Source organism: Marmota flaviventris, chromosome 15 (genome assembly GCF_047511675.1).
Source record: "Marmota flaviventris isolate mMarFla1 chromosome 15, mMarFla1.hap1, whole genome shotgun sequence".
Classification (NCBI taxonomy): domain Eukaryota; kingdom Metazoa; phylum Chordata; class Mammalia; order Rodentia; family Sciuridae; genus Marmota; species Marmota flaviventris.
Genome location: NC_092512.1, coordinates 16,703,453 through 16,730,562, shown reverse-complemented (window position 1 = coordinate 16,730,562; position 27,110 = coordinate 16,703,453). Strand labels below are relative to the sequence as shown.

Here is a 27,110-nt window from a genome sequence, read left to right as displayed (position 1 = left end):
TCAAGCCAGTTTGGAAAAGCAACTGACTAGGCATAATCCACAACTTTAATTAACATTGAGGCTTTGAAATTGAGCACTCAGAAGGAAAATTAACAAATTGGTTAAATTTGTCTTCCCTGTACTATAACCATTCAGTCTTTACTGGAACCATATACACTCCCACATTCTTGTGTGATAGGTATTCTTAACATTTTATTACAAATGCATAGGGTTTTTATATTTTATTATTATCATTGTTATTATTATTATTGTTATTATCAACTGCTGATTTTATTTGTGCTTGGAAAGCTTTCAGTTACCATGTTAAAGGAAGGTTAGGAGGCAACCTAGATACAGGCTAAGCCAGCATTCAAGACGACCCATCCAAGTGTCTTGAGGCTGTTGCTCTTAATGTAAATAGCTTTGGCCTTTCAGCTGCTTAAGATGCCAAGAAAACAAACCAGGACTTGAGGGGTTTTGGTGCCATGGTCCCGTTTTCAAGCTTGATTTGGAATGTGCTCTTGATAAAGGCAGTTTCTCCCTGTGTTCCTCCTAATGCTCTGGCTTAGATCAGTGCAAGAGGGCCAGCAGCAATTTCTGGAAATCCCCAGAGGTGTCCGAGCGAACCATGTCAGAGAGAGACTTCTGATACTTCTCCTGGAACTTGGCCTTTATGCCCTGTAGGTCCACCTGTAGGAAAGATAATGGAAGGGGGGACCCCAGCATTGATAGTATGTTCCCCATGAACAGTCAGCTAAGCCCTCACACTCATTTGCCTTAAACAGCCTTTAGGGGTAGGGCTATCATCATTTCCATTTTGTGGATGGGAAAAGGAAAGCTGAGTTCAGTTCCCCAGAGGTGTCTGCATGTAGTTGTATGAGCCATTAAAACTGTATTGATGGAATCCAAAACCTGAACGTCAGAATGGTTTTTATGTGTTACAGAATAGAATTTTTATTTTTGAGTTTTCTTTCAAGTTATTTGTGTTCGGATTTAGAAAGGAATCATTCTTGGATATCAGGATTGTTCAAAAACAGGTGATGGGCCCCGCTCAGGTGATAGGTCAGAGTTTGCTAACCCTTGGTAGAAGACAAAGGAAATTATCATAATGGAAACCTCAGATGAAGCATTTTTTTCCCCTTATACTCTGGATAAGCACGGATATTAGAACCTGTCAACAAAATTCAAATCATTTGTAGGACTAGTTTAAAGCTTAAAAACCTGGGTGCTGTGGATGAGGATAGACCTCAGGAGGAAAACAGCCAAGAAGATCACTCTGCTAAGGACTCCTTCCAGCTAAGACGGAGGTAACGTGCATCAGAAAAGATATAATTCCAGATTGAAGAAAATGAGTCTCATAAAAGAAACAAAGAGCCCTCTGTAACCAGGAGTATTTTTTCTTTCTTTTTTTTTTTTTTTTGGTTTAGGCTCTGCCTTGCACTGCGAACCTAGAAACCGTGGCTCAGGTATCTGATTCTTTATCCTTCTGCCCCAGTTAGAGGGCTGAACTGAGAGAGAGAAGGTGGGGGAGTGAGGGATTGTTTGAAGTGGACACTGAGCAGGAGGAGAGGGACTGTTGGAGGCAGATGGCTTGTGTCCCCTGCTCCCCTGTCTGGCTCCTTACTTAGTGCTGGGGAATGGGTGAGAAGGTGTGGGTCAGGATGCGGGCTCAGTGGACCTCTGTTGTGGCTGTGAGGGATTAAAGGATCTGGCTAAACTCTAAGTGGCCAGGAGAAACTGTCTCAGGACACTGGTCAATACTGAGAGGGGACAGAGCATTCTGGAACTGAACATTCCATGGTCTAGGTCAGTGTGAACATGGAGCCCTGGACAGGCACTCTGGATGGATCCAATCTCCCTGGGGCTCTTTCAGAACCTTGGGTCTGTTCTGTTGTGAACCTCGAGACCTCTGGTGTCTTGGGCTGGGAGATGCATTGCTAAGAGCCAGACAGCCAGAGCCGGAAGTCTTCTAAGGAGGACAGAGGAGGAGAGCACTCCAGGAGAGCGGCAGAGAGGCTGAAGAGAAGAGAGGGAGGAGAGAGAAGCAGACTTAGGAAAAAAGACAAGTCATGGAGGAGGAGGGAGAGAGGGGGAGGAGATATTCCAGGAATAGAAAGAAAAAACGAAAGAACTGTCTTGCTGCGAAGTTTTATTTAAAACCAGCGTCAGATGTTAAGTATTTGTCAAAAGGCGTGGATCAAGATTTGGCCTGGCACTTCTCCCTCTCCCTTTGTCAATTTTTAGGGGGAAGATGTCTGTGGTTTTCACCTGCTTTGTTCTACTTCATCCTCCAGGGCTGCCACTGCAGAGAATGCCCTTTCCCCTTGACGTCACACCCTTTCTATCTGTGACCTGATGTCCTGAAGCGTTAGCTCGGCATCTTGGCAGCTGCTCCCAACCTTTTGGCAATTCATTCCCTTTTCTTTCTTAGACACGTACATTCTTTGACAGGGGACAAAAATTGGTCCTTAAAGGGTAAAAAGGACCCTTAATCTTTTAACGTATAAAGGTGCATTGCTATTCCTGGAAATAAATAATTCAAACGGCACATAAATGGATCAACAATACTGTCTGTGGTTTTAAAAAACATTTGGTTGGTGGAGGGAGGTTGTCAATTAGGAAAAATAAGTGTGTGAACCAGATCCTTAGGGGGACAATAAGGAAAAGGTTGAGAAACACTCTTAGGCTAAAGTGTTCCTTGTGCAAAAATTGTGCTTCTATGGTGTGTTCAATTTAAAAAGGGCTCGCTGAGGAACTGGGGAGTCATTTGCTTATTATCTCTGTGGCCGGGCAACCTCCTTCAGTGTCCCTGTTTTGGCTTCCTTAAAATGGAGCTGGGCGTAGCTTCTGTAAGTTCCCCTCCACACAGTACCACGAACTCTCCAGAGCCACAGAGGACAAAAATAGAAGCAACTATCATTATTGTATTTTTATAAAAAGAAACAGATTGAAGCAGAGCACAGTCTTCTACAAATTCTGGGAAGGCAGGGACCATCTCTGTTTTGCTTTTCCTGTAAATAGGTCCTTACTGAAAACTACTTGTCCATGACATCAGTCGTGGGCAAAAGAGAAGGTGCAGCTGCCTCTTTGGAGTGGAGTGTGTCTTACCTTATCCCTGGTCACCAAGATGCGGATTAGCGTTTCCTCATCGGTCCCTGCACCTTTCATGGACTTATACAGACAGTCGGCCAAATAGCCATCCAGGTCCTGAGCGCATCTCACTGGGCAGGATGAGAAAAGGATAGGGGTGGTGTTCACAATTTGATGGGTAACATGGAAACCCTACCAGGGCCCGGAGTGGCCCAGAGTGGCCCCTGGCAACCCTTGGAGCTGACTGACCCCTGAGACAGAAGTTTGGAAGAAGCTGATGTCACATTGTTTTGGAATGAGATCTGGAAGATTCCCCAGGTCAAGATACCAGGGCCTTCAACCAGAGCCAGATCAAAAGCACTTCAGCAGAATAAGAGCACATCCTGCTTCCTGAAGGCCCTCTGGGGTGGGCGTCATCCTCAGGTTTGTCCTGTGGGGTGCATGGGTCTCACCTGCAGAAATTTCTGTTCCTATCTCAGGGAAATCTCTGGTGCCGGAGCAGGACTCTGAGGGCAACACAGGCTGGCCAGCAACCTTGTGTAATAAAAATCCGTAATCTCGCAGGTTGACCCCTCAGGTCTGTGGGCTGCTTTCCTGTGCTCAACCACCTTTAGAAGCCTTGCCTCTGAACCTTCTCCAGGCTCCCCATGACTTTCTCAGCCAGTGACCTGGATGTAGGCTTGGTAAGATGATTGGTCGCCTTCCCAGGGTGCTGCTCGGTGTTCTTTCTGACCTCCCCTTGCCTGCCAGCTTTGCTCCATCCACAGATGAATGGAGTGTGGTTTCTAAGCATCAGCTGGGCGACAGGGTGCCTCTCTATTCCTGGGCTAAATCACCATTTTCCTTCCTCCTCCAGCTCATATACATCTGTCATGACTAATGCTTAAGAGCAATAAGCTATTTACTCTTGGGGTTGTTAACATTTCTCTAGATTAATTTTTTGATGTTAGTATGAATAATAAGTTCCGCATACATGTGGACCATGCAAGCTTAATATGGCCTGGAATGGGGCTCTTGTTTTCCAGGTAAGTATCTGTGTGGCTGATGCTTCTGAGCAAGGGAGGGGGAGCAGGATTACGGAAGGAAAGCCTAGGGGGGCGGGTGTGTGTGGGGGGGGAGTGTCAGTCTCCTTTTATAGGCCACATGTCAGCCTCCAGAGTTTTAGTGGAAAAGAAAAGCCCAACCCAGATGTCTGGTCTCTTTACCCCAAGAACAGTCCAAAAGCCCCTGGGTGGTTGTTGGTGGAAACCTGTATGCTGCTTTGAAGAGCAGCGTATTTGAGACTCACTGTGGTCCCCAGGCAATTGGAGCTATTGACAAATTTTTCCTCTCTAGGCAGCATGAATGGATCTGAACCATCATGGGCTCAGAGTCAGCGTGCTCTGAACCTACTCAGGGTCTTCTTCCTTCACATTCCTTCTTCCCAATAGATTGGCAAGAAAACTTTCACCATCTTTAGTGCAGATAATCTGTGTCTGGGGAGTAGCTTATGCTGTTAGCAGCAGGAGGAATCTTTCAGCGGGATAGCTAGGGAAGCATGGGGTCAAGTTGCTCAGGTGAGTGGAAGGATGGACAGCCAACTCTTCATGCTGTGCTGTACCTCACTCAAAGAGCAGGGGACACAAGATGAGCTGTGGGGAGCTTATAAGTGTGGCTTCTTGGGCTCCATTCCATTCCAGGTTTCTCCACGGGAAACCTGAAAGGGGCTCAGGAAACTGTTGTAACAGGAGATTCTGAGGCAGGTGATCCTTGGGCCCCATGGTCATGGTGGGAGTCATTTGGGTAGAGCCCCTCTTTTTACATTGTAGCTATAAGCTGGTGTTTCTAGGAGTTAGGTGGGGGCAGGGTGAGGAATGTCTAGAAACTAGAGTTGTGGAGTCATGTTCTATTATTTGTGTGGTTCATTCTCAAGGTCTTTTCTAATTATTTTTGCTTTTCTACTGAATATCTCAACTCCTGCAGTTCCTGGCTCCCAATTCCCAGGGATTAACTTTTCCCTCCTCTGTACTCTCCTTGTTCTGATTGTTAATTGTTCATTTCTTTACTACAGCCCAATCTGTTGACTTGTGTGTATCCACTATGGATATTAAACTCCATAAGAGCAAGAACTGGGTCTTATTTGCCTTTGATCCCTGTACCTAGCACAACCCCTGTACTCAGGTTGGTGCTGAGTAGATGTTAAAACATTGACTGGTTGCAGGACCACCCTCTGACAGCACTCTGCTATTTTTCTGGCCTTAGAGCCTCTGAAATAGAGGCTCCATCTGCAAAGGCTTCCATCTGCTTAGGAGACTCTTCCTTAAAGCCCTAAGGACAGTCGTCCACACTAGGGCTCCTGTGTGTCCATGTGGTCATGAATAATACTAGAAACATTTAGGCCTCTGCACATCACAGTAGAGGTCCTGCTAATTGAATGCAAAATGAGCATGGATGGGGGAAAAATCCCCAATTGTTGACATTGTTTAAAAAAAAAAATCTCAAGTAAAGTTTGGCAACTGGAGCACATTTTTGAGCTTCCAGGACTGCTTGTTTGGTTCTTCCTCTTCTGGGGATGTGTCTCTCCATTCTTCATGCCATTTGGGTTGGTGCCCTGGACTCCTCGCCACAGCAGTGTGGACAATGGACAATGCCTTCATTCCAGTGCTTGCAGAAAGAAAAAGGGAGCCTGCAAGACACGGCCCTGTGCCCATCTCTCTGCTATTTCCTGTCTTTGGGCAACACCTGGAGAGAAGGTCCTGGGGTTTGCTTGGCATAGCCAAGATCTAGTCTCCCTCCCCTCCCTTTTAAACAGAACTCATTCTTTGAATGTTGAAGGGCATCAAATGGAAAGGAAACCCTCCAGCCATGGGGCATGTGTAAAAACTTGTCTCGATACTAAACTAGGTATTCTTGAGTATGTGTCATTTGAGCCCCATACTGCCACCTGAGACTAGATCATGATCCAGGGCTGCTGACAAATGCTCTTTAGGACTCCCTACCCTGGTAGGACTGCAGTGGACATTCTGGTGCACAATGAGATGTCTTCTTCAGGGCTGAGGCATGCATTCCAGGGGTTGCTTATTGACTGCTCACATCTGGTGCCCTCTGCAGAAATTGCTGACTTCCCCAAGGTTGCAAAGGTCCCATTACAGTTTGACATGGTGTGCAGAAACCTGGCCCCCTTGTTCCACTGTGACCATCCCCATTTCAGAGCTCCCTGCGGGACAGACACAGCATCACCTAAGCCAGATGCTGCTTAGGTATGTCATTCCTGAAATCCTCCTGCATGCAGAACTCAGTCTCCTAGGCCAGCTTCAGAAAGCCTCACTTAGGACAGGGACCCTCCTAACTTTACTTTACCCAGGGTTAAGTAGGCCTTCTGCAAGTCTCCTGATGTTTCTTCTTTAATGGATTCTTCTATGTCTTTGCCGATGAGCTGGAGAGACAAGCAAAGTCTGGCTGTTATTCTAGAATTTGCTTTTGGCCCTGGAGTTCTTGGGTCTTTTCTCTAAATGATGTGCTAAACTCTCCCAGATTTAGTGCCTCAGCTGTAGGGAGCTCCTGTCCTGGCTCTTGCTCTTCAGGGTGGGGGTGGCTGCCCCTTATTTGAGAGGAGCTCTTACTGCTAAGGAGTTAGTTCAGAGGGGACCCATACTGGACCCAAACTGTAACACTCTACAGTACTTTAACTTCCAATGTATTTCTCATCTTTTCCAGTTCCCAGGAGACTGGTATAATAATCTGACCTGCATCTCCCTTGTCTCCTTGTCTTGGAACTGGGAGTCAGTCACTTATAGCTTGGGTGGAATAAGTGGAGGCCGTGAAGTTCATGATGGGGACATGATCTAATGTTCCTGACAGAGCGGGGTTGACCACATCAGAATGCCACTTTCCTTCGCTCTGGGGTGACTGCAGATGATCTTATATTCACCACTGGTCTGCATGTCACTCTGCACAGCATTGCACATTAGGTTTCTTTCCAAATATTTACAGAAGCTAAAGTTAGAGTAAATTGTGACTCTCCTTAACACAAATACAGCCAGGGCCAAGCTCAGGGCAGGCAAATAGAAAGGAGAGCTCTTTGCAGGATTTGAGCACTTTGCCTTTTTCTTAGAAATGATCTTTTCAGGATATGGCACAATTGATCCTATAAATACTTGGGACCTTTGAGTACATACTAGTGGAGCTGATGGTTTGTATTATGGAAACAAGGGTAAACAAAATATTCTTTGAGATGCAAGCACAATATATGTGAGAGGATGGGGGTCTGGATCCCCAGCCATGTCTGCAAAGCCACAGGCCTCAATGTGTCCAGAGTAAAAAGGGCAGGGCCTTTCAATCCTGTCCCTGCCCCCAACTTTCTGGGGTTTGGTCTGGAAGTTGGTAGGAAGGGATGCCTATCACTTTCCCAGAAACAGAGTTCTTGTTTTGCAGACTGAGATTGAATTTCAAGACAACCTTTTGTTCACACAGATCTGTATTTACTTAAAAAAAAAATCTTCACATTAAACCACTTTCTGTTTCTACTGTTAATCCCAGGCCAGGGGAGTGATTTTCAATATTCCACAGACTCTCAGCCCACAAAACAGATAAAGGCAGATGAACAGCTGGTCTGGGAAGGTGGAGGTGGGCTCCCCACACTAGTCCTGGACATTGATGCCATGTTCCGGAACCTCAGTGCTCTTCCTTGCACAACTCCTGGGGACTCTATTCACATGCTGCAATGAGATGCTACTTCCTTCTTTTCTCTGCTGGCTCCAGCCCTCCTGGAGGCTGCAGGAGCATCTCCCTGGGCTCTCTGGAACAGAGTCTGGAATAATGGACGGGCCCAGCTACTGAGACTCTCCTGTGTCCACTTTTCACTTTAGTTATCTCAATACCTAATTCCTAGGGGACTCTTTGGACAGAACCAGGTTTTCTGATCTCAGAAAAAAAAAACACTTTACAAGGGTGGATTCCAAACCAGTCTCAGAGACTAGTTAAACAGGTAGCAGTGCCTGTAGGGAGACACATCTCTCTTTTAAAATGGATGCCTCCAAATTAACAGTATGCTGACCACGGAGCCCCCTGCATTCTGGCTTTGATGACAGAGGGCCATTCTGGCTCTTGATGGCTTAGGAATGTAAAGAGAAGGGCCAAGAGGTGAGGCTCAGGATGGAGAGGTGTGGGGCTGGGCTGTGCATGTGTGTAACCTATTTATTCTGAGCCCTGTTGTGGAACTAACTTTGACTTTGTGATTGTGTGTTTCATGTTTGGTAAAACTTGGGACTGGAATAATCTTGCAGGATGTACCAGTTTGGAGAGGTTCTGTTTCTTGGGTTGGATTGCTGAGCATGTCAGAAGTTAAGACTCAGGCTTAGAGGGCAAGTAAAGGACAAAACCCTGAGTTTTTGTGCCAAAAATTAAAATTCAACTGTACGCCATGACAATCTAATACATAATACATTCCAGTGATCTCATACAAGTGTCTTGGTGCTCTTGGCCAGATACCATCAAAAACGTATTGAACCTAGGTTCTAAGAACAGGGTAAATTCTAAAAAATAAGCAATGAAGATCAAGATGAATGATATTTGAACAAGGCTTTTAGAATATACAGGTAGCATTTTAGAGCTGGTTTTGTGTCAAGAATCAGCAACTCTGTAGGGTGCTTTATTTCCTTTGAAGATTTGCTCTGATTTTTGGTCCTGTTGGTTCAAATGGGGAGAGTGCTAACAATTGCTAATGTTTATCGAGCACGCGTGTACAGCAAGCAGGGTACTGTCTAATGTTTACTTCCGTGAATTCATTTAATCCTTACTAATCCTATGCAGTGGGTACCATTAACCCCACTTCATAATTGAGAAGAGTTAGGCCTTTAAGAATTTGCCCCAGACTCTGTTGCTAGTGGCCTAGGGCCAACTCCTCAAGCTTCATCATGCCTCAGAATCACCTTCGGGTCTTGTTAAGTCCTGCAGTTGGTTAGACCGGAACCCCAGAGAATCTGGTTCAGTGAGTCCAGGGTGGAGACTGAATTCTCAGGTGATACTGATGCTGCTTTTTTGGAATCAACTTTGAGATATTGACCTAGAGTGCGTCCTTTCAGGTTGTCACTAGTTCATACAGAGTGCACGCACACACACACAACACACACACTCACTCCCATGTGGGAATTTCTCTGGTGATCACCAATGACAGCCATTCTTGGAAACTCCATCAGTGGCCTCTATCACGTGGAAGAGGACCATGGTCACCGAGAGGTCCTCCAACTCAGAGGCCAGAGGCCTGCAGGCACTGAGAGCAGGGGCTGCTCAATTGGCTGCCTTTGATTATGACTCTGGGCACAATTTGAAAGCAGGGGCCCCTCAAGGCTTCCATGCAGTAATGATAAAATTCCGAAGCCTCATTGTCTTTTCATCTACTAGCAGCTCCCAGGAAAAGCTATTTCGAGTGAGGAGCAGCCAGCTCCAGCCGAGGTAGGCGCTTGGGCCGGGGAGGCTTGGAGCTCTCATCCACTTTCTGCTACTGACTTGTTGTGTGGTCCTGATAAGTTACAGATGGCTCCTCACTGGGCGGACTTGCCCTGTCCAACAGTTACAGGCCACAACAGCTGTTCAGCCTACATTATAGTTATGATATTGTCGTGAAATTGAAATGAGACACAAGGCATAGAAGTGCTTTGAACAGGTAAAAGCACTCTACAAAAATAAAATAGGAGAAAAAAAGTTTTTTTTTTTTGCCAATTCAAGATCGCTTTTAAGGGAAGGGCTTAGAACTAAGTACTCTGAAATAGCTAACTCACTTCGTTGGCTTAACTTAATCGTGAGATTAGAAACAAAATTTATCCATGTCTTTTCATGAGGGATCTCATGTCTGTCTGGAGAGTTGTAGGTACACTGTGAACACAGCTGTAAATTGGAATAATACCACCAATAATAGAGCTTACCACCTGTCAGATATTGTTCTGAGCCTTTGTCTTCTTTAACTATTACAAATAGCTCTATGAGGGTTGGGTGGTGATGCTCATGGTCCCTGTTTTACAGAAGAGGGTGGAAGATGTTTGGTCACTTGCCAGTGGTAGAACCAGCATTTGCACCTGAACCCTGGACTCTTAAGTTTTGCTCCTAAACATAACACTCTGCATGTCCCTGGTATCCCAGGGTATCTCAGACTTAGCACCCCATTTTGGGGCTGTCCTGTGCAGGATGAGGGGAAGCATCCTGGACCTTACCCCACCCCTTACCACTGAAAACTACTATTGTTTGTGATTTTCTAGCTCTGTATCCCAGGTCCTGGCTTCCTTTGGAAATAATTCAGGAGAGTTTCTGAGGGAGCCCTCTCCCCTCAGTACTTCATTACTTACAATCTGATAGGCTTGAAAGGTGGCTTGTAACTGCTTGTAGTTCCTATTGGCCAGGACTTCATTGAAGGCAAGCTCATCAGTACCCCAGCGGCCTTCCCCTGCCTGGAAGCAAACAATTTGAAAAGGACTTTGTGAAAAGACCGCATATTCAGTGCTGTGATGAGATCTTACTTACAGGCAATTTTAAAATACAAGCTGAATAGAAGTCAAATGGATTGACTAAGCACTTTGAGCATCTAACCCACAAACATGCATTATATATTTATATTATTTATACCTTTCCTGGTTCCCAAATGGATCCAGGTTAGCCCCAGAGTATAAGAACAGGAACAACTCCCTATATATGATCTGAATAGATGTAAGCACATATTTATTTCTTAAAGGTCACACTCATTTCCCAAGTAACTCCCATGTGCATGAAATAAGAAAACGTTTGTGGAAAACAATGCTCATAATTTAAAAACAAAAGAAGTTGTGGAGACTGGCACATGAGCACACTTACATCATACAGATCTTTGGCATCCCGACCAGCCAGATCCTTGTCCACTTCATCTCCTTCATCACGATTTGCCTAGAAAAATCGATACATTGTTGTTAACTCGAGTTCCTGCTGGACCACCGTCTTGGGATGTGAGGGTGATTTTGGAGTGGCCTGAAGCACCCTTCAGCCTGGCAAAGCGTCAAGGCCTGCTCTTTGCTGCCATCTTTTGGGCATGACTGATAAACAGTGTCACTTCTGTGCAAATGCTTGCTTGTAGAAATCAGCGTCAGTCAGGAACCCCACTGACCTCAGAGCAGGCTGACAGCAGTGACCTCAGTGACCCACAGCCTGATGGAATCCCTTTCTCTGAGTGTGCAACAGTGGAAACAGAGATGTCGCTCTGTGGTTATGTGATGGTAGATGGTCTGGGGGATTTTTGTAGATGTCATTCGGGTCCATAATTAGTTGAGTGGATCAAAAAGGAGGTCATTCTGGGTGGGCCTAACCCAACCAGGACCCTCTTAAAAGTGAGAGATGGGAGTAGTCAGAGAGATGAGCTTCTGCTGGCCGGGAAGAAACCCCACAGCTCTACTGTAAACTATTCCTGGTGGCCATGTGGCAGGGAGCCACAGATGGCCTCTGGTTGCCAACGGCAGTCTCTGGTTGACAGCAGGGAAGGGAACAGAACACCAGGAATTCTCCCTGAGCTTCAGGTGAAATGGCAGCCCTGGCCCAAACCTGGGTTTCAGCCTGGTGAGACCCTGAGCAAAGGACACGGCTAACCCATCCCTGGACTCCTGGCCTGTGGCCAGGGTGAGAAGTAGATCTCAGTTGTTTTGAGCTGCTTAGTTTGTGGTGATTCGTTATGCAGCAGGAGAAAACTTACACAACCCTCCTGCGGCCATTGATGCCTAATTTTTTGGTTCTGTTCTGTCAGTCTATCCACAGTGGGATAAATGAAATGGAGGAAATGTATGAAGTTCAAGTAGATGGCTGGGAATGAGATGCAGGTGCTACCCACCTGGAGACCCTGGAGTGGGAGGGCTATGTTCCAGCAGGGCCACTTCTGAAAGCCCTGCTGCCCTGGTGGAGTTCCTTACAGCAGTTCCTACAGGCCTAGACTCTGGGCACATCCTAGAAGTAGGTGCAGATGTGTGGTGTGGAAAGGGCCTGGCTTGGGTCAGATGGTCTTGCTCCTGGGCTGGGTCTTACTGGTTGTGAATCAGGCAGGTTCCCCATCTCAGGAGGCCTGACTTTCCTCACTGGTCAAGGGAAGTGGTTATATTTAATGAGCTAATCCAGTCACCCAAAGGCTTTGCAAACTGCACGAGACTGGGCAGGTTGTTATAAGAGGAGAAATCCCAGGTGGATAACTTCCTGGTCCCTGGACTGATGGAGCAAGGGTGGACAACTTTTAATAAAAGAAGGAAATGTTTATCTAGTTTACCTTTCTTGTCAAGGTACCATGTGGCCAAGAATTATTTCCTCAGATGGTAAAATAGGTGAGAACAGTTTACCTGCAGCAGGGACACCAGAATCTTCTTTAGGTTGCCACTTACGTCACCTTTGACATCTGATTCAAGGCTCCTGTCAAATACTTTTGAAGAAGCAAAAGGGAGAGGAGAAAGCAGACAATTCAGTTCCTGGAAGTGTTTTCAAAGGGACAGACCTTATCCAAAGCCAGAATGAAAAGTCACTTACGCCTTTGGTAAGCCTCTTTGATGGCACCGATTTCCTGGAAGAAAATTAAAACAAATCAGTGTCCAAGTGGAGTCAATCAGCAAAAGGCAGGTGCCCACAGACCAGGCAGGTGACTGTTTCCAGACACAGGTGTCTTCCTGACGTCTTAAGATAGTCATCCTTGTGGGACTTGCCTGAGTTGTGAAGGGACCCTCTCCGTGCAGACATTTCAAACACACCAGTAACACATGCATATATTCTCCTTAGATACAGAACCAACCTAGGTGTCCATCAATAAGAAAATGAATAAAAAATAAGTTGTATTTACCCAATCGAATACTATGTAGCCATAAAAAGAATGAATTTCTTATTGTTGAAGAAAAGAAACAAAATTAACTAAAACAAATTTTTAAGATCAAACTTGCACAAACGAAAATTTGGTAGATGTGGTTTTTTCATATTTGTGCATTTTATGTCTTTCTGTGTCAGTTATAATAATTTGATTTATATAAAATGCTACTGAAAGAAGAAAAAAAAAAAGAATGAATTTCTATCATTTGTGACAACATGCTCGAGCCTGGAGGACATTATGTTAAGGAAACTACTCAAGCACAGAGAGACAAATACTTCATGATGTCACTTGTTTGCAGAATTTAAAAAAGTTATCTTGTGAAAGTTGAGAGTGGAATGGCAGCTACCAGAGGCTGAGGATGAGGGGAGAAGAAGGAGAGGGAGAAATTGATGGACAGTTACTAAGTTATAATGAGATGGGACTAAGAAGTTCTCCTGTGCTATTGAATAGCAGGATGACTGCCGCTAACAATAATATATTGTATACTTCAAAAGAGCCAGAAGAGAGGATTTTGAATGTTTGACTACAAAGAAATAATGTTTGAGGTGATGAATATGTTAGTTATTCAACTGTGATCATTACACATTGTATACATGTGTCAAAACACTATACTGTATTCCATAAGTGTGTACAATGATTTCATGTCAAATAAAAATGAAAAGGTAAAAATATCACAGCTCAGCCTTTCTCCACCTCCTGGCCAATCTCACAGTCTCACACCCACCCACATAGCCAGTGTTAGAAGTTCAGTATGGGCCAGGAGCAGTGGCACATCCCTGTAATCCCAGCAGCTCAGGAGACTGAGACAGGAGGCTCGTGAGTTCAAAGCCAACCTCAGCAATGGCAAAGTGCTAAGCAACTCAGTGAGACCCTGTCTCTAAATAAAATATAAAAATGGGTGGGGATGTGGCTCAGTGGTTGAGTGCCCCTGGGGTCAGTCCTGTGTGTGTGTGTGTGTGTGTGTGTGTGTATGTATATATATATATGCATGTGTGTGTGTGTGTGTATATATATATATATATATATATATATATAAAATTCACTGTGAATCTTCCCAAACATTTTCCTTTGCATTTGCATAGAGTTAGGGTGCTGCTGAAAACATAGGAATTTTTGAGTATGAGTGTTTAGAGGTGGAATGCGGTCCTTATCATTCTGTGACCCACTTCTTGACTACTTAGTGACTAGGAGGATCAAGCTCTGCTCATAAGTAGACAGTCACCTTGTTTTTTAAAGGGCACAAAGTGTTCCATCCTACTGCAGGCCACAGGTTAGCCAGTCACTCACTGATGGCTGTTTAGGTTATTTCTAGTTTTTTTGCTGTGTCAAATAAGGGGACACCTGATGCCATCAGGAGTGCAGTCCCGGGGTGCAGACTGAGAGGGATGGTTTATATTGAATGTCTCTGCCGTGGCCGCCTCAGGAGCTGCCTCCGTTTACACTGGCCCCAGCAGTGGACCATACAGGCTGCCCCAGTCATCCCCTCAGCCAGAGGGCAGTGATGAGCGGCAGCAGGTGGGGGCAGCAGGTGAGGAGCTGGCTGCTGGGCTCTGATGGTGGGAGGGAGGGCCGACCAGGAGATGGGGGCTGCTGACCACGAGTGGGGTACAGCTCCCCCCGCCCCCTTCCAGCCCACCACTAGGATCTGCCTCAACCTGGCGCCTGCTCTCTCTCTCCTTTTCTTCTCTTTATCATCAGACCTATTTGATTAAGAGAAAGGCTTTGCTTATTGCTTGGACCTTAAAGAAACCAGGCCAAGGTGAGAAAAAGAATAAGAAAATTAACCTTTTTCACAAAGGCAGGAGCTGATTGCCCCTGACATTGGGCACCTCACGGCTGGGACCTTAGGGCTTCTGGGAAGGGCAGCATGAAAGGGGAAAGTGGTGTGACCATGGATCCGTGGGCATCACCAGGGCTGGGTGCTAACTCACCTCTGAGGCATTATCTGAACCTGAAATGGAGGAAAGGAGTGCAGGGGTGTGGAGAAGAGGGGTTCACAGTCATAGCATGGGTCAGGCGGTACTCTGGGGGGAGAGGCTGAGCCTGCGCCCTGGGCTGGACGGAGTGTCAGGTGGCTAGCACTGCAGGCTTCAGAGAACGTCCAGCATCAGAGTGCTACTCCTCATCTTGCTGTCTGCCCCAACCACTGATGCTGTCTCTTACTGGGAGGTCTCAGAATGTGGGGCTTTTCTGGTATTGTTTTTGCTGGGTTTCCCCCACTCCCCTCTGATGGGTGGTTATGGAAGAAGACAGGGTCACCTATTGATGACTTGTGGACTCTCTTTACTCTTGATAAATTCCTTGGCCCTCCTGGATTCTGGAACCAAAGACAAATGGGCTTCTGCAAGGGCTTTTTTTTTTGCACCTGAAATGATTGCATGAGCCCAAGGAATCTTCTATCTATTGATTGAAGGTCATAGAATCCTCCAGGGAGGTGCTAGCAGCTGCTGGGGGTGCTCACTGGGATCCCTGACTCCACCAACCTTTCTGTCTGGTTATATAGTCTTATTCATGCTTTACATGGATTACAGTCACTGACAAGGTGGTGACACAAACGTGCTTGGGTTACCTATTGCATTGCTCATGCCTGAGGGCCCACATCGTCAGGCTGGGAAAGGTAAAGTAGAATCACGCCTCCCATGCACAGTTAGAGAAACAAAACCTAGACTGACGCAGATCTGGAAGGATCTATTCTGTCAAGCAGGGGTAGCAACACCAAGACTGACCTATGGAAGACAGCACGAGACATCCTTCCTACAGGGGCCAAGTGGACACTTCTCTGCATAGACTCTTGCTGCCCATGGAAAGAAGGCCAGGAAGTGGCTTCCCTCCATGGGGTTGCAGCCATTTCTGGCAGGTGTGCAGATTTTTGTTCAAGAGTAATGTGGGACTGACCTTATTGGTGCTTGTGCACAGGATCTCGATGAGCACAGCCTGGTCTGTGCCCAGACCCTTCATAGCCTTCTGCAGTTGTCGGGCGGCATATTCACTGGGCCTTTCCAGAAGAGCCAAGGCTGTCTTCTCAAAGTTTCCACTCAGCTCACCCTTGAGCACCTCTTCCAGGTCCTAAAGGAAACACAGAGGCCTGTTGAGGAGTGGCTAGGGGGAAAGGGACAGGTGTCTCACTGCACTATTGCATGTGCTCAGGCCTGGCAGGAAACCTGCCTTGGCCACATACAGAGTGACCTGGCAAAAACGACCCACTCTTGAGAACAGTGGTCACCATGGCCATCCATCCAGTCTCCCAGCAAGGCTAGCAGAGAGGCAAAGAGGAAATTTCCCACTCAGGGCTGGAGACCCCAAAGACGAATCATTGAAACAGCAATGTTAGCAGAATATTCTAGGGTTCCGAGACCTTTCTCAATAGATCCTCAAGACAACCCTGAAAAAACTAAGTATTGGCACTGTCCTCATTCATTAGACTTCAGAAGATGAAGGGTTTGCTGCCAAACATTCAGCTAAAAAGGACTGAATGCAGGTCTGTTTTCTCTAGAGGAATCTGATAATTTACCATCCAAATTGGGTTGGTTTTGAGAGGAAAGGGGACTATTATTAATAATTGTGATGGACAGCAGGAATAAACAGGGACTCTCTTGTTAGGACCAGATGTACAGTTACTTCAGTTATCTTGTTAAATCCTGAGAGGGAGGTGTGTGAGAAAGAACTCAGACAGGCAGATGTCAAGGAAATTCTCCCTGGCATCCTGTTTTCGGTGGGCATAGTCTTAAACTTTTCTTAGAGCACACTCTTATCACAGTGAGGAAACTACCTTTTCCTACCTGTTCATCTCTGATAACGGGGTTTAATAAGGACAAGGTCCAGAGGCAGTAGTCAGTCTATCCAGTTGTCAATGCCCCAACTTATATGAAGGACCTGCTGTGGAGCCACAGCCCAGGATGGGTCAGATTGGAGGCCCATAGATCAGTGGGCATCTCAGGGACCCAAGTAACAGCAGGGGCCTGGGATGGCTACTCAGCAACAAGTCTGATGGCTAAGGACACAGTCACAGTAGCATTGTGACCTTGGAAAACTTAATTTCATCCACAGGCAATTTTCTTCTCTAGAAGATGGGAAGAATAACCAGATTTATAGAGTCGATGGGAAAATTAAATGAGAGGATCCATGTAAATAATGAGCACAGTGCCTGGCATATTTGATAATGCTCAAAAAAATACTTATTATTATTCATTATGTTTATTATATAAGAATATCATTGTTAGCCTACGTTGAAAGGGATTTCCTGAAAGGAGGCAAATCAACTATTTATCAAATGAACCTCTGAGTTCTGGGCCAGGGAGAAAAATCCATATTTTTGTGCAAGGCCTTAGGATCTACCATCTTAAGAAGACTGTAATATGACACTCCTGTCCCCGCTGCTACCTCTCCCTTTAACACTGCATCCTGTGAAGGCAGGCTTCTGCTCAGGACTCTGTGGTGTGCATCCACCTGGAAACTGGAAATCCTTTTCCAGGTCAGAATGGCATTGTTTAGAACTGCAGCAAAGAGAAATCCCGGCTGACCACTCTCGGAAGGCACAAGCCTGGAAATAAATCCTTGAGGGTTTATATTCTGTTGGGCAGAGAAGCAGACTTGGGATTCCTCAATTCCTCTCCTGCTAACTAGCTGTGTGATCCTGGGATGGTTATTCTCTTTGGAGCTTAGCTGAGATGGGGACTCTGATTTCATCATCTCAAATACCCTCCATCTCTGGGAATCTCTTCCTTGGTCTTATCTCTGAAATACAGCTGAGAAGTAGAAAGGAAGCAAGGGATTGGCAAACAGGGGTCACGTTTCTTGCTGGAACATGCCCTCTTTAGTTTTAGCAGAGACCCCAGGACCTTGTTTGCTCCTATGTCAGAATGAAGGTTAAGGAGCCTTGTGTCTGACTTCGCATATTGGTGGGGTGCAAGCAGACATAGAATGTGGGGGCTGCTAGGGTTTGACATGCGGACCAGGATTAAAATTCCACTTCATTCAATTCAATCAAATGCAGTTGAACTGGAGACTCACTTATTTTCACAAAACGAATGGCATCGACAAGCCTGCTGATGAAAAGAAGCAGGAAAACTGCACGCACAGCCACCTGGGCTGTTCAGAATAGGAGGAAATGGCTCTGCTCCTGGCCCTGGATCCTCCAGGTATGGACTCTGGCCCTGAAATCAGGGACTTAGATCTGAGTCCTGCTGCCTCCCCACCTCCCCATGTCACGAGTTTATGTAAGTCCTTGAAACATGTGAGCTTTACCTTTCCTATCTGTGAACTGGGAGCAATCCTACCTATCCTAGCTTCCCTTTGTTGATAGTGCTAGTGTTATCTTCTTTGATAAACCAGCAATCTGAGAAGGGAGATAAGTGAGGAGAACAAGGCCTAAAGAGATTGTTACCTGCCCAATGTCAAATAAAGAGGAAAACCCATCTTTCTCTCTATCTGTTTACATGTCTGGTTTTTGAAATGGTAGAGGTTTTATAAATATGGATGAGACTACAGCATAATGATGGATATTCACTTTGCATAATGATAATTATAGCGACATTACAAAAAGGTTAAATTGTGTTCATTATATATTAATAAAGAAACAAGAAAGCCTAATGCATATTTTAAGATTCCTGTCCATAAGTGCATCGTCAACAACAAAAAGAATAAAAAAATGAAATAAATAAAAAGAAAAACAAAAGCCTTGATCAAAATGAAGACTTTGGGGTTTGTTTTAGTTTTCTGTAACAATAATTTATGAAGACCGTATCGTTCTTGAAGAGAGTTGAACATATGAAAAACTTCTGCATAAAAACCCACCTGGGGAAACTTATTTTCAAATCCTTAGCTCATCTATAAGTTATTATGTGGAATTAGACCAAATTGAGTGGAAAAAAAATGACGAAGGGCTTAATAGAAAAATGAAGTCAATTTAAAAAATAATAATGAGTTAGAGTATTGATTGTATAGGCTATTAAGTTAGCACAGCAATTTCAGGTTTTCTGAAGTCAATTACAAGTTTTAAACGGTTATTTCAGTTTTTCTCCTGGGATAACTCAATAAAGCTTTGATGACATTCTCCACGGCCAGGGGAGTGGGGAGGCAGTAGGGATAGTCAAGGCCACCCAGGTGCACCCTGCAATTACCTTGCCATACTTCGCCTTGTATTTCTGCTTTATTTGCTGCCTCTGGTTCGAGGTCCTGCTTGCTAAGATTTCAATGATGGGGGCTTCATTTGTTCCTAAGGTGCAGAAGAGAGAAGTGAAACCGGAGTGAGCGAGACACCAGATGGAGGATCAAGTCAGTCAGGTTGGGAAATCCACAACCCACGATTTCAGGTGATCAGAGGCTACGACGGTGGAACTGAGTGGCCCCCGATAGCCTTAATGTTCTGTGCTGAAAGCGTGTTCTTGGCACTCACTCAGACAAGACATTGGAGCCCTCTCTACAGGAAGCACAGCGAAAACATTCTAGTGGAAAGAGGAACATGTACAGCCCAATCCCTCATTTCAGTCCTAGAGAAGCGAAAGCATGTCCACGCACAACTTGTGCATGATTATTTCTTTTTAAAAAAATTGTTCTTTTTAGTTACACAAGACAGTAGAATATATTTTGACATTATGAATAGGCGGAGTATAACTTCTTTCCCATTCTGTGGTTGTACATGATATAGAGTTACACTGGTCGACTATTTGTATGTGAACATAGGAAAGTCATGTCTGATTCATTCTACTGCCTTTCCTGTTCCCGTCCTCTCCCTTCCCTTTATTCCCCTTTGCCTAATTCAGTGAACTTCTATTCTCCACCCCTCCATGAATTTTCATTGCTGCATTATTCCTAATGGCCAAAAGGTAGAAACACCCAAAACTCATTCCATCAATGGACAAATGGATAAACAAAATATAGTATATCTATATAGTAGAATATTTGGCCAAAAATGTTTATTTGCTGATAAATATGGAAGAAACTTAAAAACATTATGCTAAGTAAAAGAAGTCAGTTGCAGAAGATCTTGTATTATATGATTACCTTCATATGAAATTCTAGAATAGGGAAACCCATAGACACAGAAAGTAGATTAGTGGCTGGGGGTGTGTGGGATGGGAAGAGGCACAAAGGTTCAGGATTTTAGTGAGGTGATGAAAATGTTCTAAAATCAATGGTTGCAATGTTTGGCGTATCTATAAATATATTTAAACCATTGAATTGCATACTTTAAATGGGTGGATTATATGGTATGTGAATTACATTTCAATAAAACTATTTTTAAGACTCAAGAAAGAAGTTGTGACCCATTTCTAGTCCACTGGGTACTTACTACTGACATAGGCCTAAGATCTAGGCCCAAATTGCCACAGTATCAATCCCATCCACAAAACTGTTAATCTCAGAAGTCTAAACTGGGACTGTAAGGGTAGTTGTCCCTATAAGCCTGTAAGCGCCCATAACACCTTTGAACTTTGTTCTTTTTATAAAGCTGTTTTTTCCCCCAACGCTCAAAGTAATGAATGCTCATTTCAGCAACTTGATCAAAACTCAAAGCTGTCATGATTAATAAGGGACAGGAAGATGTCTTAAACAAGGAAACGCAATTAGGAAGATGCCCCAGGCATGGCCAGTGTGGGAGTGAGAAAGACCAGGTAGCCATCAAGCTCTAGATTAGATTTCCTCAGCTCGAATTCGAATCGTGGCTCCACCCTTTACCAACTGCCTGGCACTTGACCAGTTATAAGCCTCAGTTTCTCCACCTATATAATGGGCAATACTAGAAAAGGCTGTGTGAGAATGAACTGAGAATCCAAGGAGGGGTCTGTCGTGGAGCTGGGCGTGCACCCTGGGGACCCCATACCCCAGGGAACGTAAATGTCCAAGTGCCTTGGTGCTGCCTCACTCCACGTGGGACTTGTGCAGGCCACCCAGCATGAGCAGCCCACCTTGGTGATGGAGTACCCTGGGATCCCACGTAGCACTCAGCAATCATGAGCACTGGAAGGAAATCTGAGGACCATATAATCTAAACTGTGACAGATGAGGAAACTGAGGCGTGGCTCAGGGCCTCTTCTCAGGTCCTGTGCTGCCTTTCTTTGCCTGAAGCACCTTCCTTGATGACTGTCCTCCTCTCCTCTCATTTGTTTCTTCCTTCTCTGTCTCCACCTCGCTCTCCCATCCTCCTTTGGCCCTTCTTTCACTGGTCATCTAACGTCAATTTCCAGTTCTCCTTTCTAGCTATTGTTACTCCTCCCACAGATGACTCCTTCCCTTCGTTGATGACCCTCTGAGTCCAGGTCTTATTTCCAGTATCCCATGGCCATCTTCCCACAGATCTCTAAGGGGCTTCAACTTCCAGGGGAGCTAAAGCTGAACACATTTTGCCGATTCTCAGTTTAACCCACTCTCCACTCTCCTATTTCATTTCAGTGCACTTGAAGTAGAAAATCCAAAGTTATATCTGGGTGCCCATTTTTGTCTCCTTTGCTTTCCAAAGTCACCAAGTCCCATCCATCTCACCTATGATAGAACACTTGCATCTGTTGCAACCTCTCCTTCATTCCCACTGCCACTGCCTAGTGGATCCTGATTGTTTCAGTCTTTCTGATGCCAGGCTCCACACTCCACCCTGGACCATATATATTTGTGCTTATTTCACTTCATAATTTAAATGCCTTTCGTGATTCCTCGTGACTTCTGGAATCAAATCAGTATCCCTTAATGGAGCATCAGGACTTCCTGTAATCTGGTCTCAGACTACTCTTTCAAACCCATCCCTGCTCTCATGGACAGAGAACTCACTTACCTTATCTCAACCACATTTGCTGGGGGATCAAGTGCTTTAAACCTTGAAGAACTAAGTTCCAGCTTCCTCTGTTCCTCCATAGCCCAAGGCTTACATAGCAGTAGTTCCTTGCAGTGATTATAGGATTGCATGAATGAGACATTCTGAGCCTTGTGGCTGGGCCACAGGGAGTGGTCATTAAATGCAGCGTGTACTATCACAGTGCCAATTATGGCCATCTTGCTTGGGCCACAATTGGTTGCTTGGGGGAACTGGATCTGTCTGGCACACCAGAACTATTTTCCAAGCATATCACTGAAGGTATAAAAAGTGATTTGGGGCCATTTTTATTTTAATAGTTTCACGTTTATTTTAATGTAAACCTAATGTCTAAAAAAAAAGCGAGCTAAAATGAGTTGATTAAAAGAAAAATGCTTTCTGAATAAACAAGTGATTTGAATTAAGTTATACTTAAAAAAAAGATTTTACTAAAGCTAATAATGTTGATACCTATGTAGGATTAAATAAAGTAGCAGCAAGCAGCATACATGTATATGTGGGTAATATATCATTCTCATTTAAGGCTAACAGTGCTTTAAATATAGTAAAAGACTTAGAAACTATTTGTTGATCAAAATAATATGGAGTTTTTTTATTGTATTTTAGCCCTGGATTAATAAATGTGTTCTCATGCCATAAAAAATAAATAAAGAAAGAAAGAAAAGAAAAATGCTAAGTTAATAGTACTCAGACAGACAAAAATCATGGAAGTGCAAATGGTGGAGGTCTAGATTGGATTGTTGCCTGGATTGTTGATTCTTTGGTGACAGAGGTTATGTCTTATGGTTGAACCCCTCCTTCACATGGTGGGTTTCAGCTGTACTTAGTATTTTTCCAAATAAATCTGTTGAATTGCCTTGCACTGATTTGACTTAATTAAAGAAAGGCAAGGGTTCATCCCAGTCCACTACTTTTTTTTTTTGCTATCAGGGGATTGAACCCAGGGGCACTTGACCAATGAGCCACTTCCCAAGCCCCTTTTCATATTTTTATTTAGAGACAGGGTCTTACAAAGTTGCTTAGGGCCTTGCTAAATTGCTGGGACTGGCTTTGAACTCGCGATCTTCCTGCTGGGATTAAAGGTATGTGCCACCATGCCCAGCTCCACTGTCTCTTTTGAGGACATCTTGGTACCCTATGTGGTACCAAGACAGGTTCTGTATCCTCTTCTCTGGTCCTGTCGCATAGCACCTGACCTGCTGTGGGCTGGGGGAAAGCTCCATATACATGAGACTGGGCAGCACCATTGGTCTCATGGGGTCTGGGGATATATCCAATGTTTTGCCCGCTTGTTTGAATGATGTTTAAAGAGGATTTCAGCAGCTAGTCCATAGGTGGAGGAAACAACGAAGGTCTGCTTGATTGGAGGGAGAAGTTAAGGGAGGGGCTCCTGGCTCCTGGTCAGGTCTTGTGCATCACAGGGGAGGAAGAAGAGTAACTGAAGTTCTTGATTCTTGTACAAGTAGTATTTAGCTCCATGATATCCCACCTTGGAGAGGTCTAGCTGTTGCTCCAGATTTTTCTACATGGAGGACCTCAGGGTTATATTCTGGGGGGAGGAAGTGAGCAGGGAGGTGAGGGGACTTGTTTGAACCTGAATTTTCATGGGACAAATACTGTTTTTCCTTGGTTTGAATGCTCATTCAGAAGCAGCTTGTTAGAGGCAGTGGAGTCCAGGGATGGGCTAAAGCCATTGCCCTTGCCCCGTTCCCAAATATCATTTGATCTGACACTCCTTCAATCAGAGCTGTGTGCAAGCAGACGGCTGGTTCCATGGTAGGACTCCAGGTTTCAGGGAGGAGTACTCATCTGTCTCCAAATCCTTCTCTACTGTTCCTGCCACAGGCCCCAAGATCCCTGCTATTAGAATCACTTACGCTAAGATAGTCTCTCAATGGGGCCTGTTGGACCTGATACATGAACTTGAGCAGGGAATAGCTCATAGAGATCAACTTCCCTAGCAGGCCACAGGGATGAGAAGCAACTGGTGTGGAGGGAGAAGGATGACCTTTGGAGTCAGATTGGACTTCCAGCTCTGCCTCACACAAGCCAAAGGGTGCTGGACTCTTGGGTTGTAATGTCCCAGATTGTAGCAGATATGGCTATCTGCTACCTTGGAAATGGGGTGAGTTGGAGTTGAGATGTGCTAGGAAAGCAAAATACAGACTGGATTTCAATGACTTCATATACAAAAAGAGGGTTAAGTATCTCACTAATAATTTTTATGTTGACTGCCTGTTGTTATCATTTCAAAATGATAATATTTTGGGTCAAATAAAATGGTTAAAATTAATTTCATCTGTTTCTTTTTAAAAATGTGGCTTCTAGAAAATTTGAATTTGCATTTTTGGCTCACATTATTTCTCTGCCGGACAGCGCTGCCTAGTAGAGCCTAGTCTACCTGCCCCTAGTGGATGGAGATTGTAACACTGATCCCATAGAGGCTTTGAGAGGATGGGGGACAGGATGGGGGACAGTAAAGCTCTGTTCTGATGTTAGTCCTTTGTCCATCCTGGGCCCTGCAGCAGTGTGTATATTTCTACAGGAAGGTCTACTACACTGGCAGAACCTCCCATCCAATGCTCCCTGTATCCTGGCTGTTGAGGAGGCACCTGCAGGGGTTGAGTTATGTCCCCGCAAAAGTGCCATATTGATGTCCTAACCCTCAGTACCGCCGAATGGGGCCTTACTTACAATAGGGTCTTTACAAGGCAATCGGCCCAAATGAAGTCATTAGGGTGAGCCTAATCCAATATGACTAGTATCTCTATTCAAAGGAGAAATCTGGACAGAGGGACTTAATACACACAGGGAGGATGACAGGAAGACACACAGGGAGGATGCCCCCGGGGGATGAGGAAAGGAGAGGTGAATTTAAGAACCACAGAAACCAGAGGCTACCTGGAACCAAGGGAAGTGAGGGACATCCACCCCTATTGCCTTCAGGGTGCGTGGTCCTGCCAACCCCTTGATTTTGAACTTTTGGTTTCCATAACTGTGCGATGATAAATTTCTGTTGTTTTAAGCCATCTGGTTTGTGGTACTTAGTTATGGCAGCTCTCAGAAACAAATATGACAAATATCCTCACCAATGCCTCAAGGTTTCAAGAGAAGAACCCTAAAACCTTTGTCATAGCCCCAAGTCTGGAAACTCTGCTGCAGTTGCTGTCAAGTAGTCTGATGCTCATGGTCTGCTGTCACGGAGGGTGTGTGTGTGGTAATTTTTGAATGGAGGGTTGGGAAATTGAACAGTGGGCATTATCACACTCTGGGACTGAGCCTGGGAAGGCCATATTGGTGGATGGTCTGATATATTCTGATTGACAGGTTGGTAGCAGGAAAAAATCTGAGCCATAGGTGTGGGCAAGGGATGGAGAGGTCCTGGCTGAAAAGGGGGATGAGAGAAAGAGGAGTCTAGCAGAACCACAAGATGTTTTCACTCGCCTCACCTTTGGCACCAGCCCTCAAAAATCATCTTTGGAAAGGCTCAGCAGGACTTAGGTCTGGCCTGGAAGTTAGAGAGGCCACCAGCTTTTTGTTCTTGGACCATTCACTTCATCTCAAGGACTATTTCCACCTCTATAATTCTGGGAAGATTTAGCTATTTGATTCCAATGGGAGAAATAGAAAATCCTAGGATGAGTTCACTTGCAAAAGTTAATTCACTCACAGGAGTTTGTTGCTTGCCTCATTCTGGTTGGATCCAACACTGTTACTTACATTGTTCTTCTTCATTTCCTCCTGGAGCTCCACCTATGTAATGTGGATCTAGTCACTTAGTCTGTGATGTTACGATTAATTTTTAAATTTCCGAGTACCAGAAGATCTCACCTCGAAAGGGATTTCTTTTTCTTGTAAACATCCCAGATTTCTTTTTCTCATAAATGTCACTGAAAGCTCGCCCTTTGGGTCCAGTGACATCTCCTTCCATTTGGGCTGCTTCTTCCTGTCCATGTCAAGGGCCTCACACCTCAGGCCTGGACTGTGGCAGTGCCATCCCTAGAAGGGCCTTCCTGCTTCCACGAGGTCATTTGCTATATTGCGCTGGCAGGAATCTGGGGCTCATCCTGGGCTCCCTCTTTTCCTTCACCTCACATCCAGTTAGTCGCTCCAAAGCCTCTCTCCTCTGAGTCCTTGGGACCTCTCAGACCCACAGCTCCTCTCCATCACCACCTCCACCACTGCCCAGAACTGCCAACATGGCTCACAGGATGCATCCCTTCTCCCTCTCCCCTTTGCCCCCAGGAGGGCCTTTCTGAAGTGCAGATGGACCTGTCACTCCTCTGCTTCCGGCTGTTCAAAGTAGGCCCCTTTAGTGCGGAAGGAAGCCTCGATGCTCCAGTGGAGTCTGTGAGGCCCTTGGGAGTAGCTCCTAAGGAGAGCCTCAGCTGGGAGCCTCACAAAGTCTTGCCCTCCTACCTGCTCTTCCCCAGCCCCCTGATCATCAGTGCTAGTAGATTTGCAGCGCCCAGAGCAATTCTTTCTTTCTCCCATAGGGTCTTTGCTGGCTCGCTGGCCCACCTGTATCTTCGACCTTGGACCTTCACTCCCACTCCTCCTTTAGGACTCAACAGGCTTTTCTGGATGGCTGTGTCCCTCATGCTACGCACATCTCTGCCATGGCACAGCAAGTTCCCGGGGAAGGGGCGTTTTATGCGTGGCTACACACACACACACACACACACACACAAAAGGCTCTCAACATTGACCTTGCTGAATGGATGTGTGCATACAGGAGTGGAGGAATGGATAACTGCAGAGCATCGTGATGAAACCCCATCTCCGAGCCGGTGGGAGTTGCGTGATACTCACTGGGCTGTGCAGAGCAAGGACCAAGAGAAAATCCTCCCTCCTCAGAGGCCACGTGTGGCCCACAGCTGCATAATTGGGAAAACAGTTAATATTTTAAAAAGCAAGGTCCTCTAGACTTTCCTCCTGGAATGCTTTTCAACAAGAGGGAGCCTGGAGTGTGGCAGGCATGGAGCGGCTCTGCTCCAGCCTGCAGGTGGGGGAGGTGGGACCATGACACTGGCTTTCCCTCAAGTCCTAAAGTCCCAGGCTCAGGTTGATCCAGGGAGCTTTTTTTTTTGCAACCAAGAAGTGATTTGCTGAAAGGTGACCTCATTCTACATTTCACAATACCTGTGTCACATAAGCAATTCGTGCTGCCCAACGGTTTCCTGTAAACATTTACACTAATTTGAGGCACCAGGGCTAGTCCCCAGTGGTTCTGGGAAAGACTTTTTAAAAACTGAGAAAATATGGACCCTCAGTCCTACCGAGCATTGGACATGCAGGGGTAATGACACAGTGGAGGTCAGAGCCGGGTGATAATCAGCCTCAGGAAGCGCCCGAGGTTCTCTGTGGTTTGCTTTCCCAGCATTTTTCTGGGAAGATACAGAG

General features: G+C 45.4%; 1 protein-coding gene across 1 annotated transcript in view; it reads right to left on the bottom strand.

The window, feature by feature from the left end:
• Nucleotides 1–549: 549 nt before the first annotated feature.
• Nucleotides 550–27,110, bottom strand: part of Anxa13 (annexin A13) — a 52,867-nt gene continuing 26,306 nt past the window's right edge. Inside the window, exons 4-12 of the mRNA XM_027946141.2 lie at nt 19,021–19,115; nt 15,797–15,967; nt 12,571–12,604; nt 12,387–12,466; nt 10,891–10,959; nt 10,389–10,490; nt 6,409–6,484; nt 3,088–3,200; nt 550–669 (exon numbers count right to left, since the gene is read on the bottom strand). Of these exons, the coding sequence (XP_027801942.1) occupies nt 550–669; nt 3,088–3,200; nt 6,409–6,484; nt 10,389–10,490; nt 10,891–10,959; nt 12,387–12,466; nt 12,571–12,604; nt 15,797–15,967; nt 19,021–19,115 (860 nt within the window). The remainder of the gene's footprint in view (nt 670–3,087; nt 3,201–6,408; nt 6,485–10,388; nt 10,491–10,890; nt 10,960–12,386; nt 12,467–12,570; nt 12,605–15,796; nt 15,968–19,020; nt 19,116–27,110) is intronic.